The 15,936-nt window shown below is 33.9% G+C and overlaps 1 protein-coding gene across 8 annotated transcripts in view; it reads left to right on the top strand.

The window, feature by feature from the left end:
- Positions 1-15,936, top strand: part of LOC128238446 (dystrophin-like) — a 198,707-nt gene that overhangs the window by 42,042 nt on the left and 140,729 nt on the right. For all 8 annotated transcript variants that reach the window (XM_052954371.1, XM_052954368.1, XM_052954370.1 and 5 more), the window contains 6 exons: positions 1,750-1,865; positions 3,823-4,013; positions 13,161-13,355; positions 13,791-13,972; positions 14,652-14,887; positions 15,403-15,641. In XM_052954371.1, coding sequence (XP_052810331.1) covers positions 1,750-1,865; positions 3,823-4,013; positions 13,161-13,355; positions 13,791-13,972; positions 14,652-14,887; positions 15,403-15,641 — 1,159 coding nt within the window. The remainder of the gene's footprint in view (positions 1-1,749; positions 1,866-3,822; positions 4,014-13,160; positions 13,356-13,790; positions 13,973-14,651; positions 14,888-15,402; positions 15,642-15,936) is intronic.

The following is a 15,936-nucleotide window of genomic DNA, read 5'->3' on the forward strand; positions in this document are numbered from 1 at the left end:
TAGCCTCATACTGTAAATGACTAAAAAAAAAGGTTAATATTTTTTATAATCTGTATTTAAATCATTTGCTTTTTTTTTGGTTTAATCATTTAAGTTTAATGAGTTAAACATGAAAATGCATTCAAATGAAAAAAAATATTTGGGCATCAACTTAATAATATATTGTGCGCCTTTAATAATAGCTAATTCATGAGACTGGCCGTATTCCATGTAACATGAGGGATATTTCCATATAAACCATATTTGTTCAGTAAATGGAAAGTGATATGGTAAGTGGTCTTGTTGAACGGTACAGTAGAAAAAAATGAAGAATTACAGTTTGACATGCAAAACAGATATTTAAAACCAGGTTGAATTAACGTAATGTGCCCAATGCATAAGCATCAATGAACTTAAACAGAACAGAATTGCTTTGCTGTCACTGAGCAGACGAGATTTGTCAGTGTTACTTAACTAATGAAATTGAGCTCTAAAACGTTTCGATGGTTGTAAAAGATATACACATTTTCATTAAGTGGTTAAAATGTTTTAAGTAATAAATACTCTGGCAATGATGTATTTAAGAATTGCCTTTAAGGATTTAGATGGTACTTAACGCTTTTTATTTCTGTTTTTTATTGAAGAAAAGCATTATTACATCATGGAAACATAATGCATTTAAACAATGAGATTTGAAAATACTTGTTTGGTACTAAAAATGTTAACGATTGCATGAATAAACAAGCTAGTAAATCAAGCCTCCGTAATTGTTTACAAATGTTATCAAAGTGTGTTTTACAAGTCAGTCCCCCTCCCGTAAAAACCTTTGCATTAATTGATAGTGCTAGTTTATGATATAAAATAAGCACCTGGTTAAATCTTTGGTTTGCTCAATAGTAATATTTGAGAACTTTGATTCTAAAATAAACCGCCATTTACAGTGTTTCTTGAATATTCTAGAAATACATTTGAGAATATTTTTTTAATAATTCTAGAGTTATTCTAGAAAATATGATGTATTAAATCCATCTTGAAGTTCCATCTTTCATGTGATATATATTCCCTTAGTTTTCTCTGCTTGTGTGCAGATTTTTGCCGTTATTTGAATGAATAAAAGTTAAAAATTAAAATTTAAAGTTAACCAAAATGTTGATTGGTCGATCAGTATTTATCCAATGATTCATACTAAACAATCAAATCATTGGAATGTGCAAACTAGCCAAAAAATAACCAGTGGACAGGTTATCACTGGTTTATACAATAGGCTGCTGATGGATTGTATACACACAATTTTTGTGCAGATGTAGCCTCTGCTAGGCACAAACACCGAGCCTGCACAGCAATTTGCTTTATTTTTCTTAATATACAGAAAAAACAAAACCTTTCCAAATATCAGACTTTTTCATATCATTATTTTATGTCAATGTTCCGTCTCGACATTTACATCTAAATGCACCATTAGAAGTCTGCGTTTTTCAAAAACCTAGTTTGGTGCGTGCACTTTGAAATTGGTCTAGGTACTAGCCTGATAATGTAATTATGCTGGATAATACAGCTGAAATATGATGCAGCCTGCTATGCCTGCAAGTTCAGTAATGCAATTTAACACATATTGGTAGATAACACTTAATATTTTCTTATCCCTTTTTTTCAGGCCAGAGTTAACTAAGAGGCTGTTCTTTAATATTTGTTTTTTTTCTTTTTGTCAGGCCCAAGTTGTTCAACTATGAGGCCCTTCTTTAATTTTTTTTCTTTTTCTTTTTTTTTCAGGCCAGAGTTGTTTAACTATGAGGCCCTTCTTTCAAAAACAGCGGAAGAAAAGTTGGAGCATGCTTTCAATGTGGCGCACGAAAACCTCGGGGTGGATCCTCTTCTTGATCCAGAGGGTAGGTGGTTTATAAACAGAGGGATAGTATGTAGAGACTTATTTTAAGAGTTTTGTTTTGAGGTCAATATGTTCACCAGGAGCGTCTTTTCAATGTGATGCATGAAAAACTCCAGGTTGATCCTTTACTAGGTTCTGCAAGAAAGTTGTTTCTAAAAAGAGAATATGTTATGGCTTTATTTATTTTTCCTTTTTTAAGTTTTGAGGCGCTTCTGCCAAAAACAGCCGAGGCAAGGTTGTAAAATTGTTCACTGTGGCGCTCGAGAGACTTGTGATGGATCCACTTCTTGATCTGAAGAGAAAGTTATTTCTAAACAGAGATAGTGATCTATATACAATGCAGCTGTAAAGTTTATTTATGAGCGCCTTCTTTCATAATTATCCGAATAATTTTATAGTTTGGACCAGACTTTCATTATGGTAACGAAAAAACTTAAAACTTAGATAGAAGAGTAGGTTGTTGGAATTGAAAAGAAGTAATATCTTGAGGAACAATTTATTAAAATTATCTTGTCGTAGAGAAAAAGTTCAATGTTGTCATAGCTTTGGTGTAACGTCAATTTGCAAGTGAAAATAAGCACATGAGTAACAAGGCCATAACTCTTATTGTTATTAATTGTTGAAAAAAGCCCCTTTTTTGACTGAAAAAGACGCAACAACCAGACCAACATTGACATACACTCAAATTAATCAGATTTTAGATTATGGTATTATTCTTTAGGCCAAAAAAAAAAATGTCTTGTTTCTGGTCACATGCCTAAAAAAAAACAGGGTCGGTAGGTAGGTGTTTTTTTTTTTTTTTTTTTTTTTTTTTTATTCAAACCTTTGGAATGAAATAGTATAGCGTTTGAAAAATGATGAAATATTGTCTGCCAATACAACACCATCAAATATGGCTTAAAGGAAACTGGACACAAGCTTATAACCATATTTATGTATTTATTAGTTTAACAGAACAACAACAGCACTATTACATGACAAGAAGCAACAAGTCCAAGACTAGAATTTGAAATAATCTCAAGAAACAATTGTCATTCTTTGTCAGAAAACAAATATAAACATGGATGGAAGAAACCGTAATACTGGGTATTTAAACATCACAGAGACAAAATCTAACTAAGTGTAATGTCAATGGTTCTTCATACAGAAAATTAATTTTAATCCTTTATAACATTAAAAACGAAGGTCCAAAAATGAAACGTTTTAATATGACGTTCGGTATTTGATAGAGACGAAGTATTTAAATCCATTCACTCAGCATAATGATTCACGCTTCGTCGGCATTATTTTGCCTTAATTCGTCCGATTCAAATAAACCTTGTATATGTGTATACATGTAGTCTTTTGAATTACGAAAATGTCGGTGCCAAAACTGTCATTCTCGGTCGAGGCATTATTTGTTTTACGATGGCCCTTTTACGATATCTAAACAACCATACAACTTACCGAACATTTAGCTTCAAGTCGGACATTTTCTCGCTCGCCATGTAAATCGATGAAAAGACTTTTTATTGTTGTTTGCGAATGGGCAACTTTAATGACACTACAACCGTCGAAGTGCGAACATTTGTCTATTTTTATGGCTATCAAATACGTAACAGACGTCGTCTGCGCAGGGCCAGCCATCTTCGACACGGCCGTATAAAAAACACGCCACGAATATAATATTACTGTCGGATAGCGCGGTTTACTCTTCGGCGCCGGGACCGGGAATCCCGGCTCACTTTACGCTAATTATAAAAAACGGTCTTTACGCTATAAAAAAAAAAACGGTCGGGGGGTAAAAAGTAGGGTCGGTCGGGTGACCAGAAACAAGACATTTTTTTTATTTGGCCTTATAATAATATGCTACAGTTGGAAAATATAAATATGAATGATTCATTTATTGTCCAAATGACCTTAAAATAGTTTCAATTTGCCATCTTATTATTACTTAAACTATTATTATAAATTTTCAGATGTCACTGTGGAGACCCCTGACAAGAAGTCAATCATCATGTACCTGACGTGTCTGTTTAAAGTCCTACCCCACACAGATATTCCCACTGACCCAGATAGGGACATCTCACTCTCACCCACCACGCCCATTTCACCGGGCTCATTTTCAAAATCGATGAATATTGGGATACAGGAGTCGAAAACATCTGGGGTAAGTTTTGGTGTTAATTCCTCGCTAATCTTTGGTTTTGGATTCTGTTGTGAATCAAACTTATTGGACTGGAAGTCATTTGAATTCAATTAAATATAATCATCAACATCAACTTCATCCTTATGGTCCACCTCCTCCTCATCATCATCAACATTCTCTCCTCCTTTTTCTCATCCTCCTCCTCTTCATTCTTTTTTGCTCCTCATTCTCTTCCTCCTCCTCCTTCTCGTCTTTGTTCTCATAATCTTCGTCCTCATCTTCCTTCTCATCCTTATCATCATTATCATCATCATTCTCTTTTTCTCCTCATCCTCAGCATCCTCAACATCCTCAACAACATCATCATTCTCTTAATATCATCTTCATCATCAGCAACATTATCATCCTCATCATCATAATCATCATCATCATCATAATCATCAGCATCGTCATCATCATCGTTGTCATCGTCGTCGTCATCATCATCATCATCTTTTTTCATCAACATCAAAAATTTTTGCTGTCATCATCATCACCACCATCATCAACATCATTATTGTTGTCAATATTTTCATATTTATTACCTTCATCATTGTCAGCATCATAACCATGGTCATCATAATAAGCATTGCTCTGCATTCATAATAATCATCTTTAAACAAAAGCATGCATCTTGTTTGCAAACAAATTTATGACATGATTTAGCCCTCTTTGTATTTACAAAGAGATGTGTTATTAAATGTCTGTAAATGTCATATCGCCGACATGAAATCCTAACAACCTTAAAATTATGTGTGTGCATGTGCAAATATATCCCTGCATAACAAAACAAAAATCCTGTTTTTCGTTGTGAATACAATTCATAAACGGATTGTTTTATTGCTAATTGGATGAAAGGCTTATTTGTTTTAGTGAAAGGATTTTCTTGACACCTGTTTTGACTTAAATACTTTTTTTGTGAGTGAAAAGTGAAGTGATTTACAAATAAATCATGGATGACCTTGAAAAAACAAAGACAATGTCGCTGGATAAGAAATTAAAGGAAAGGTTTAAACTGCATTTTACGCGATATCAGTGCAGTATGCGTATAGTAAGTTCACTGTTATGTCATTTGCATGTTTAGTCATGTATATATAGCTTTAAAGATGCACTCTTACTCCCAAATAAGATTTAATACCACAATTAATAGTTTTGTTTAAATATTCCAAACAGGATGAATAAATGTCGAATACAATGGTTCTTAGGAAGGATACCGAGTTTAATTTGAAAGAAATGAGCATTAAGTACGGTATTTTTACCTTATTAGACTATGGTAGACCCCAGTAAATGTTTTAGCATTCACCAATCATTTAATTTTTGTGTTGCTTTCAGCTATTAATTACCCGGATACAATCTTGTTACCAGTAATTAATATTTTCCATAAATGCATTATTTAGTAAGTAGTAAAAGGTTAAACTGATAAACCTTTTACTAGTTTAAACTAAACTAACTAATTAAACTAGTAAAAGGTTTATCAGTCAAAATTGATGTTTGTTATGCATGCGTATGTACTGATTTTGAATTAGAGTGTCACTTTAAAGCAGTAAAAAATAGATTTGAAATTCAATAAATTTATATACATTTTAATGATCCACAGTACCCATATTTAAAACATGAACTCATTTTTTGCATTAGTCACTCAGGTATGCATGTATGAAAATTGACAAAAAATGACTGTGTGATTCATCAGGCTTTACAATTATTCATACCCTTAAACAGTTTTGTATCTATTAGCATTCTTCAATCTAGATTTTGTGTGATATTTTCCTATGCGCCATTTGGTACTGTTCACCGTTATGCTATTCACTGTTTAAGCACCATCTTGCTCATTGAAAAGTAACCTTAATTCTGCTGAAAATCTGAAAAGCAGACAATCGCACCCAGTCCCTTCAGTACCTTAAAGACATTCCCCTACCCCCCATTTTTCCCCCACACCCTTCCAAGCAATGGAGTGATTTTAGTCACATGATAACCCTGGACAAACAAATGAACATGGACTTGCAGTCAGTATATCCTTTCATTAAATAAAGTAGAAATACCTATGAGGGTGGTGATTTAATTTCATGAAAGTAACTAGGTTATTCTCACTAGTGGACTCCCATTTCTATGAAAATAACAACTTAAAGATCAAAATCCAACAAGATGTGCAAAAAAACCCACTCTCTCCAAAATTCCTCCCTAAATGATATCCTCTCAAGTTCATTGGACATCTGTAGCATTTAACTGACCACGATGACCAGCAGTTTTAACAGTTTAAGTCTTGGTTGCTGACCAGCTTATATATCACAATTAGAAACGAAAAAATCCTACCAGCTGAAATTTTGAGTATTAGTTTAATGCTTTAAATTGTCTAGTTGAGAGATGATATTGTTTGCTTGACCATGGATTGGATTTACTTGAAAGACACGATGGAGAACAATTGGAGTTTTAACTATGATATATGTGCTTGCGTTTTAAATAGAGTAAGTGTAATGTAAGAATATTGTACATTTCTTTGTTAACTGATTTCTATGCTAGTGCAAATAATCTTTGAAATGGTGCAGTTCAAAAGTAGCCTTGTAATGATAGATGCATGCCCAAAGGAGCTTTGTATGATATTATAAATGTGCATGCATGCAAGAACAAAGACATTTTGTTTTCGACATAGGAGAACACAATGCAAAAAATTATCTTTGTTTTTTTTCCACATTTTGGTTGTGACATGATATTTGAAAAAAAATGCTGTGCAAAATTTTCTGGCCCTGAGCTACTCCATTCTATATGTTATGTTTTTTTCTAAGTTCACATAATACACTTTTAACACCACAACACCACATCCTCAAACAAACCAAGCATACTGCTTGTACATTAAAAATTAACGAAAACTTAAGCCACAAGATTACCCAATTTGAAATGAAAATAGGAACCCAAATATTTCTTAGGATTATTGAATTCTGATGGCTATTATCAACCAGGGCATTGCTATTCATACAGGCTAGAATGTCTTTCAGGACAAAAATAGTATTGATTAGCAAAGATAAGAAAAATTGTCTCGTTTTTGGAATAATCTCAAAGCCTCTCTCTCGGGACGGGAAACTCTTACCATGTTTTTTTTTTTTATTGTATACGAGTGATTTGTTAATATTAGCATGTTAAATAATAATCAGAAAATCGGTTGGAGTTTTAACAATATAACATAACAAGGTTTGTTAATAGGCTCTTTATATAAATTTTGTTTAATTTTCTTCATCGTCATCATCTTCGTCATCAGCAGCAGCAGCACCAGCAACCGCAGCAGCAGCATTATCACCTTCATCATCATCATCATCATCATCATCATCATCATCATCATCATCATCATCATCATCATAATCATCATCATCATCATCATCATCATCATCATCATCATCATCATCATCATCATTCTTATCAATCATGAATCAACATCAATCATCACTAGCACCATTAGCATAACAGCACCAACAGCACCACCACCAACATCATCATAATCGGCAGCAGTTAGTCCCTACCTCTAAAGGTCTGGTTACAATACACTTAATACTTCCCATGCAGTATAAGCACTTCTTAAAAGTGTGGGAATCAAAAAGATGGATGTATAAACAAATAGTTGTCAGACAGTTGAAGAGAAATTCCCAGACCTGGAATGTAAGAACTCCTGTACTTGTAACCTTGTAAGATATAAAACAATGAACATGGATCATCGATGTTTTTGCAGAAACCCATTTAGGACACATTACCAAAGTTTTGAAGTAAAAACTATTCAGACGAAACTTGATTTGTCACTTGTCTACAATTCAGGAAATTCACATAAAAAACAACAATGTAATGTATTCCAAGTTCCAATTATACTGGTTTAAAAAGTTGCTGAGTTGTAATTGCCCATTTATCTCCGGAGAAAGCAGACAAGCAATGGATCCCAATGCAATGTTCCTTCCTGTTTACACTCAACTTAATAATTCTTCTCTTGCCAACACATTATGATACCTCAGTGGGAGGAATACACTTGCTTCTCACTATAAGATGACCGAGGTTCGATTCCCAGCCTGGGTGCATGTATGTTTGGTTGTTGGTCACCAAGTGCGACAAATTGGCTTTCTCCGAGTAACTCCAGTTTCCCCACAACACAAGACCACACTTTCAAAAAACATCATGTCAATGAGAGTGACTTAATGTAAACGTTAATATTACTTTCTGTTCGATCATTGTAAAATTAAGACAGTTTGAAAACAACACTGCAGTACATTTTCTGAGAAATGCATGTGTCGGGCCAGGGCCAAGGCCATGGTGGAGCTGCGCCAATGTGCATGACTATATTCTCATGACTGAAAAATGGTTAAATTTCGGTTGGATGAATATTTTGATTTTCTTCCTACAGACTTTGGTATGTGAATATCAGAAATACCAGCAGAAATAATAGATTTTCCAGATAGGCCTAATTAGATATTAAGATTAGTAATTAATGGAGTAAGTGAACTCTCCAGATTTGATTAGTATACTGGGGAGGACTGACTTGAGTGATTTTCTGATAATCTGTGGTTATTCATGGTCTTATTATTTAATACATTATGGTATTAAATTGAACTGTGCAGAAAAATAGTAAAACAGGAAATGCATTTCTTGAAGCATTTGAACCAGGGGTGGGGGTGGGTGGGGGGTGGTTCCCGTTTCAATAAGATATGTAAGTCGTAAACATTACGTTGGTTACACCCACAAAGTTACAGGGGCAGAATCTATGCAATGAATGTCATTACCAATATTTTTATTGAAACACAGTTTAAAGTGCTTCCATTTGACAACCAATCAGGAAGTGTCCATCCTGTGCCCCATGCATCACTGATCTTCAAGTCAACGACTAAACAATCAGTCTTGATGATGAAAATGGTGTTTAATCGTATTAATAAGTTCTGGGCCCATATACACTCTGAATGTCTTCAAGTCTGAGTTTCAGACATAGAAAGGCTATTTTTTTTAAATTACAAATTCATGTAATCTAAAATATTTATCAAATGATGTGTAAATTGGTGAAAATCATATTATTTTAAACATTTCAAGCACTTTTTACCATTATTGATTTTAAAATGGCTGTTTTAAAATGAAATCAAAATTTGCAGTTGTGAGTCTCGAGTCTAAAACTCGGAAATTATAATTTAAGTTAATAATGGACCCAGACTGAGTCCTTAAAGACGGACATTAAAATTTTTAAAGCAAAATTTTTGAAATGTTTCTGATGTAATAATATACATTAGTGTTCAGGCTGATTCAGGCCTCTGCCGAATTAAGGGATCGCAGAACTGTAAGATTGTAATTTCATCATTGAGAAGAGCTCTGACAACTCAAAATCCAATACGCTGATTAGTGATGTTCCGATGATCGATTATAATCGAAAATCGATTGGTTGGGCCTGAAATCTGTGACAATCGATTGTATTTGTATATAATCGATCATCGAAAAAAAAAAAATGAAAAAAAATATAAGTAAGTGTTCAGACGTTATCTTTAACAAAATGGCAGATGAAAGCCACAATGAGCAAGTAAAAATGAACTATTTTTTATATAACACTTAATTACTTCAATCATAGACATAACGTATATGCATATAATGATTAAGAGTTTAATAATGTGCATGAATAAAACTTGAGTGGAACCGATTATCGATTGTAAAATTGGAACCGATTCCCAACACTAACGCTGATTACAATACTGCCAAAAAGTATAGATGAAGTAACGAAAAGAAATGCTAAATTTCCATCAATTGATGACAAAAAACCGCCATATTTGCATGAAGTAACGAAAAAAAAACGCCATATTTGCATGAAGTAATGAAAAAACCCTCCAATTAGTCATTAAGTGTTTTATTTAGTGAGTTATTTAGAAATTGACGCATGCTTACTAAGATTATGTGAAGGTATTCGAGCGGCATTTGGCTCTGAACACTAAGAAAGCCTTTATTTTCTTTCTTTTATGCAATTTGTCTGTGCCGAACTGCATCAGTACCCGGCCTGCGGACTTAATTGTCAAGAGGACCAAAATAAACAAGTTACAAACAATAACATTGGTTATTCACAAACAACCTGAAAAAGCGGACCAGGATATAGTTTATCTTATCAAAACCTTATGCAAGAGAAAAAAGCACATAACACCAGCCTGGCTATGGCTACAAATCGGTGAGGGTGAGAAATTTGCCAGGAATCTTGATTATCTGGCACCTGTGAAACTTCATATTTATTGGCATATTTATGTTTTTGTGCAAAAGTATTGGTGGTAATAAATCTGTTTTGGAATTATTGTGAGTAATATAGCACCTAGGCTAAAATCTGTTTGTATGGAATTTGTAAATGTTTACAATATCCTCTGAGTACTGGTTTTTCTGTTATTTCTGAAAATATGAGTGAAATGCAAGGAGTTATTTAGAATATGCATCAAGATTAGTCTTCACATGTTTTGTATTAACTGGTTTCATATAAATCTTTGATGTTGTTGTTGTTTTTCTTCCAGAAATTTAGCCTTTAATATTTAGTTCTGGGAGAGTGCACAAGGTAAACATTCTACATTATTAAGAAAAAAACAAGGGCTTCTCTTAAGTTAATGCTGCATACTTGTGATGCTATCATAAGTATTATGGATGAAACATTGTTTTTTCTAACATTCCTGTCTTTCATGATTTTATGAGCTTGCGCAGTTACTTCCTTGTCTTAAAAGCTACAACGATTAACCCAGCAACAAAATCAACCATAAAACCAACAAAAACAACCACAAAAAAAACAACAACAAAACCAACCACAAAAACAACAACAAAATCAACAACAAAAAACAGACAAGAATTTCATCTGAGGACCAGACTCCTGATTACCCTTATTTAACTTCAGAAAGGGAGAGCTGGGAGGCTGGGGTGGGGGGGATGGGGGGGGGGGGGGTAAAAGTAAAAACACTCTCTTTCATGAGGCATTAATCTTCAATTCTTAGAGGGAAAATCCACTGATCTTTTGCCAAAAAAGCATGCCCTGTAGACTCTCAGAACTGATTGATGGATCATGTTTTTTTTCTGAAGGATTGCTGTAATCAGTCTCCTCTCATAATGCTGGGGATTATAATCCCATCAAAATTGGATTACTATTGCTGTTGAGGTTATTTTCCTTTGTTTTACATGGATTTGTTTCTGGTTCCTATGATTGTTGATGTGTTTGTTGAAATGTTTCAGGAATTTTGAGCTTTCATCCATTATCATAGACGCATCATCATACACCCATTACTCCATTTTAATCAATAAACGTAATAATTAGAAGCTACATTTGATTTCATTATTATTACCAACACCATAAAATTGATATTACGTTTGGGAATATATGTCATGAAAGTTGAGTATGCGTGTGAACATAATTAACATTATAATTACCATCGGTATAATAAATAAATGATTACCATCAATAACATTTCTGATGATGTCATATTTGTCATCATCATGATCATCATCATCTTATTTTCCTCTATGTTGCCATCTTCGTACATATTTTCACCATCAACAACAGTAACAGCATCAACAACAGTAACAGCATCATCATCACTATCATCATTTTCACTATCATCACTATCACTATCATCATCATCATCATCATCATCATCATCATCATCATCATCATCATCATCATCTCATCATCATCATCATCATAATCATCATCATCATCATCATCATTATCATTATCATAATCATTATCAAAACCACTACCAGAACCACCACCATCATCATCATCATCATCATCATCATTATCATCATCATAGTTGTTTTCATCATCGTCATCATCATGGTCATCATTGTTGTTGTCATCATCATCATCATCGTCATCATCAGCATCATCATCATCATCATCATCATCATCAACATCATCATCATCATCATCATCATCGTCATCATCATCATCATCATCATCATCATTTGCCATAAATTTATTATTCTTTAGGTATCTTACTTACATCTAACAGTAATTCATTCTGACTAGAGTTAATTGGAAAATCCAAAAAACATTTTCTAGAAGCTCTTGAGACCAGTGGAACACAGGTTGTTAATGAATAGATTTGAATCTGTTCCAAAAATTTGAATAAACAGTTTAAGAGATCTATTGTTTAAGGTTTTTGTTAATTTCTTGGTAGAAATTTAGTGCTGCAGTAATCAGAGTTAAGATGCTGTGCTAATAATTTGATATTAACTTCCTCCTCACAGAGGTAATTCTTCTCATTTATAGCCAAATCCTGCATAACAAAAAAATCTTAGAGACTGTTTAGCTATTTTTAGATATCCGTTTTTAGAAAAAAAAGTCAAGGTTTTGTCAAAACTTTAAATCGTATGACTAAAAAACTGTTCCAAGATATTCTAATGAAACTTGGTAGACATTTTGCCAGATGCAATTTTTCTATATTTTAAATGTCAACTGTCTGACATGACCAACAAAGATTGGATCAATTTAAGTGGGGAAGTCTTGACTACAATTGTGCCGCCAGATAAAACAACCAATCAGAATTTTACAATATCATTTTCTACCGGAAATAATCAAATGTAATCTTTGTAATAGTGAGAAGAATAATTAGACGCTTTGTAATAAAAATAAAACCTTTATTCCATTCATTTAAAAAAAATGAATGTCAATAATTGTACAATTTCAAATAGGAATAAAATTCAGCAAATTTCATAAACAAAACTCAACTAGAAAGAAAGATTTTTGCAGTTTTGCCATTTGAGATGGAAATTATACTTGAGACTGTTTGTAAATATCGTAAGGTCCCAGAACTCTACCTGACAGTTGTTGAGTTGTTCCGCTTTTTTGACGGAAGAAACATACAAGTGTTGTTGTTGTCCCAGACACTCTTGTTGAGTTTCTGTATAAAATTATTTCCAGCTCACCTGAGCTCATTGTTATGTTTTGTATGTTTGTTACACATGTTGAAAATAGCTCATTGAGCTAATGTTTCTTGTTATCATAGACCTGACTTTAAATAAAGAATCTTGTATGTTTGTATCTTGTGTCTTGCATACATTACTCTTGTATACCATATACCTTTTGAAATATCTTCTACCCAAAATGGGTAGGCAGAACAGTTTTAAATATTATATAATAGATCTTATGCTTTGTTCTTACAGATGGCTGCATCGTTAAGTTCCCCATCAAGTCGCCAAAGTACTATGAGTTCTAGCGGCTCTGTCGACCTTCTCTCGTATCAAGACAGCCTCGAAAATGTGCTCACATGGCTGCTTGAAGCAGAAGAGGTCATTGAAAAACAAAAACCAATCGGAGAGGATGTTACAGTAGTGAAGAAACAGTTCTCTGAACATGAGGTGAGTTTTGAGAAATTTCATGATTATCGATATTAACTTCGGGTTGTAGGTATAAACTCAATAAAGTTTAATGTCAAGGTCTATCAATTTGAATAAATATTTTAGTTTATACTTATTTAATTTAGCTTGTTAAAACAGTTAAAGAATCATTACTGCATTTTTTTCCATGTCAATTATGCTAGACTATCACTACCACCAAGTCAGCACAATGGAAAAAATGAAATGACCTGATTGTTGAGGGCAAGGTTCACTTATCCAAATATTGAATCATTTTAACATGATTTTATCTAATAGGATTTCATGTTGGAACTTAAGCAAATCACCTAAAGACATTATTGCTGCGGTGACGGAAAATACATTATTGTCGTTACAAGGTCAAAACTAAAGTTCACATATCTAAACATATGACCATTTAGACCTTACTTTATTTGAAAGGAATTTATGCTGGAACTAACGAGACACCAAGACAGTATTGGCGCGGTGTTACGTGACGGAAATGACCTCATAGTGGAGGGCAAGGTCAAGGCGGAAGAGGAACAAGAAATTCGAGTTCAGATGGGGCTGCTCAATAATCGATGGGAGGAACTGAGATTGAAGGCGTTAGAACGACAGAGCAAGTGAGTTGTAGTGGATGTTGAGTATTGCATTTAAACGTATTAAAATTCAGTAATAATATACAGTCCAACCCTGTTGACTCAACTCTCAGGGACCATCGAAAATACCTCGAGTCTCGGGTATTTTGAGTCAAGCAGGAATGCTTACCTTCAGTATATTCCAGTATTAAGAAATCGGTCCTTTTCATCCAGTTCAAGCCAACCAGGAAATCGAGCCAAGCAAGTTTAAGCCAGAGGGTTGTATAATAAAAATTCTGCACGTATAATCCAATTTTCTTAAATGGCCTGAGTGTATTGGACAATTGACTTGATGCCGAACAATCCTTTTATTAATATTCATAACTGTACCAATGGAGAGACTTACTAGTCAAATAATAAGCTTTGACATACAAATACAAATGGGCTTTAATATATTCTTTTGTAAAACAAAACGGTGAATTGTTGAGGGCCGTCATAATACGATTTAGTGGCATATCAATATACAGTCGAAACTCGTTGGCTTGATATCCCATCGACCAGCCATAATTCTTCGAGCCTCGTGAATATAGAGCCAAGCGGTAATGCCTACAAAGAGTTAATCATTTACATCCAGTATGAGCCAAACGATATTGAGCCAATGGGTTTTGTACTAAAATAAAAGAATCACATCATTTGAAAGCATTATTTTAATTTTTCTTTGCAGGCTTCAAATTACCCTGATGTCGCTACAACAAAAACAGTTAGATGAACTAGCAACCTGGCTGACCCAGATGGAAGCTCGGATCAGTGTCGCTGGGAAGCTTGGTTCAGATCTCGCACAAGTCAGACGGCAGATTGAGGACCATAAAAAACTTCAGGAGGAACTTGATCATCAACAGAAGAAGGTCGACAGTCTGCAGAACATGGTGGTTGTCGTGGACGATAATAATACAGAGTCTGGTGAGTGTTGGGTTATACTTGAATAATTTCAAGTCATTTTAATCAGTTTCTTGGTCTTAATTAAAAATGGGTTATACTAGGTTGTTTAACACACATTTTAGCACACAATTAGTTTAGATGATGAAGACAAGTAATTTGAGTCTTATGGACAGGACTACCAGATATTGACTTGAATGTGTACATTATTGAAGCATTGAAGAAAAGAAGAAAAGTAAATAATCATAGCAAAAGAAAATTTGTTGCTGTCATTTTTCTTATTGACATCATGCCTTCATTGTAATAGCTACCCCAAAATTCATGGCATTTAATATATCATACAATATTATATAAGTTATATCATGTTATATTCTCACAAAACTGCCATGTACCCGTAGTTACAGTTTTATGAATATTTCAAGCAAATCCAGTCCCTTAAGGGCTGCAATATTAGAGCAAATTAAAAAAAAATACTAAGGAAAATCTATAATTTACTTTGTTCCTCAAGCTTTTATACAATGTTATAACTCTTCTTTCAGCATGCGAAGCTATGGAAACTCAGCTTCAGTCCCTCGGCAAGCGATGGGCGGCAATTTGCCACTGGACGGAAGAACAATGGCTGCTGTTACAACAAGTTCTACTGAAGTGGCAGGCATTTTCAGACGATCGGGCGACGTTTGCCGAATGGTTGTCGGATCGCGAAGTGTGGATAGAAAGGATGCAGAAGGAAGACTTGTCGGATACAAACGTCGCTGTGAAGCAGGTTCAAGAACTGAAGGTAGGAGGAAGTCATGTGGTTATCATGGTTATAACAATGGGCCGATTTTTCAGAATGTTGTTAAAGTACACAACTTGTTTAACCAAATTGTTGTTAAAATTTAAACGTTAAATATTTTAAATATAATTAAACTATTACAACTGAAACCGTTATGCAAATCGTGTTGAAAGTACAGCAGATCACAAGTGTTTCCATTGAACTTCAAGAATAGTAAATTAGAAATTGAACAATGATAAAGTAAACAACCTTAACTTTAACAGAGATTTGAACAAACAGTCAAATGTTTGTCTGCATT

Source organism: Mya arenaria, chromosome 6, assembly GCF_026914265.1.
Source record: "Mya arenaria isolate MELC-2E11 chromosome 6, ASM2691426v1".
Lineage (NCBI taxonomy): Eukaryota > Metazoa > Mollusca > Bivalvia > Myida > Myidae > Mya > Mya arenaria.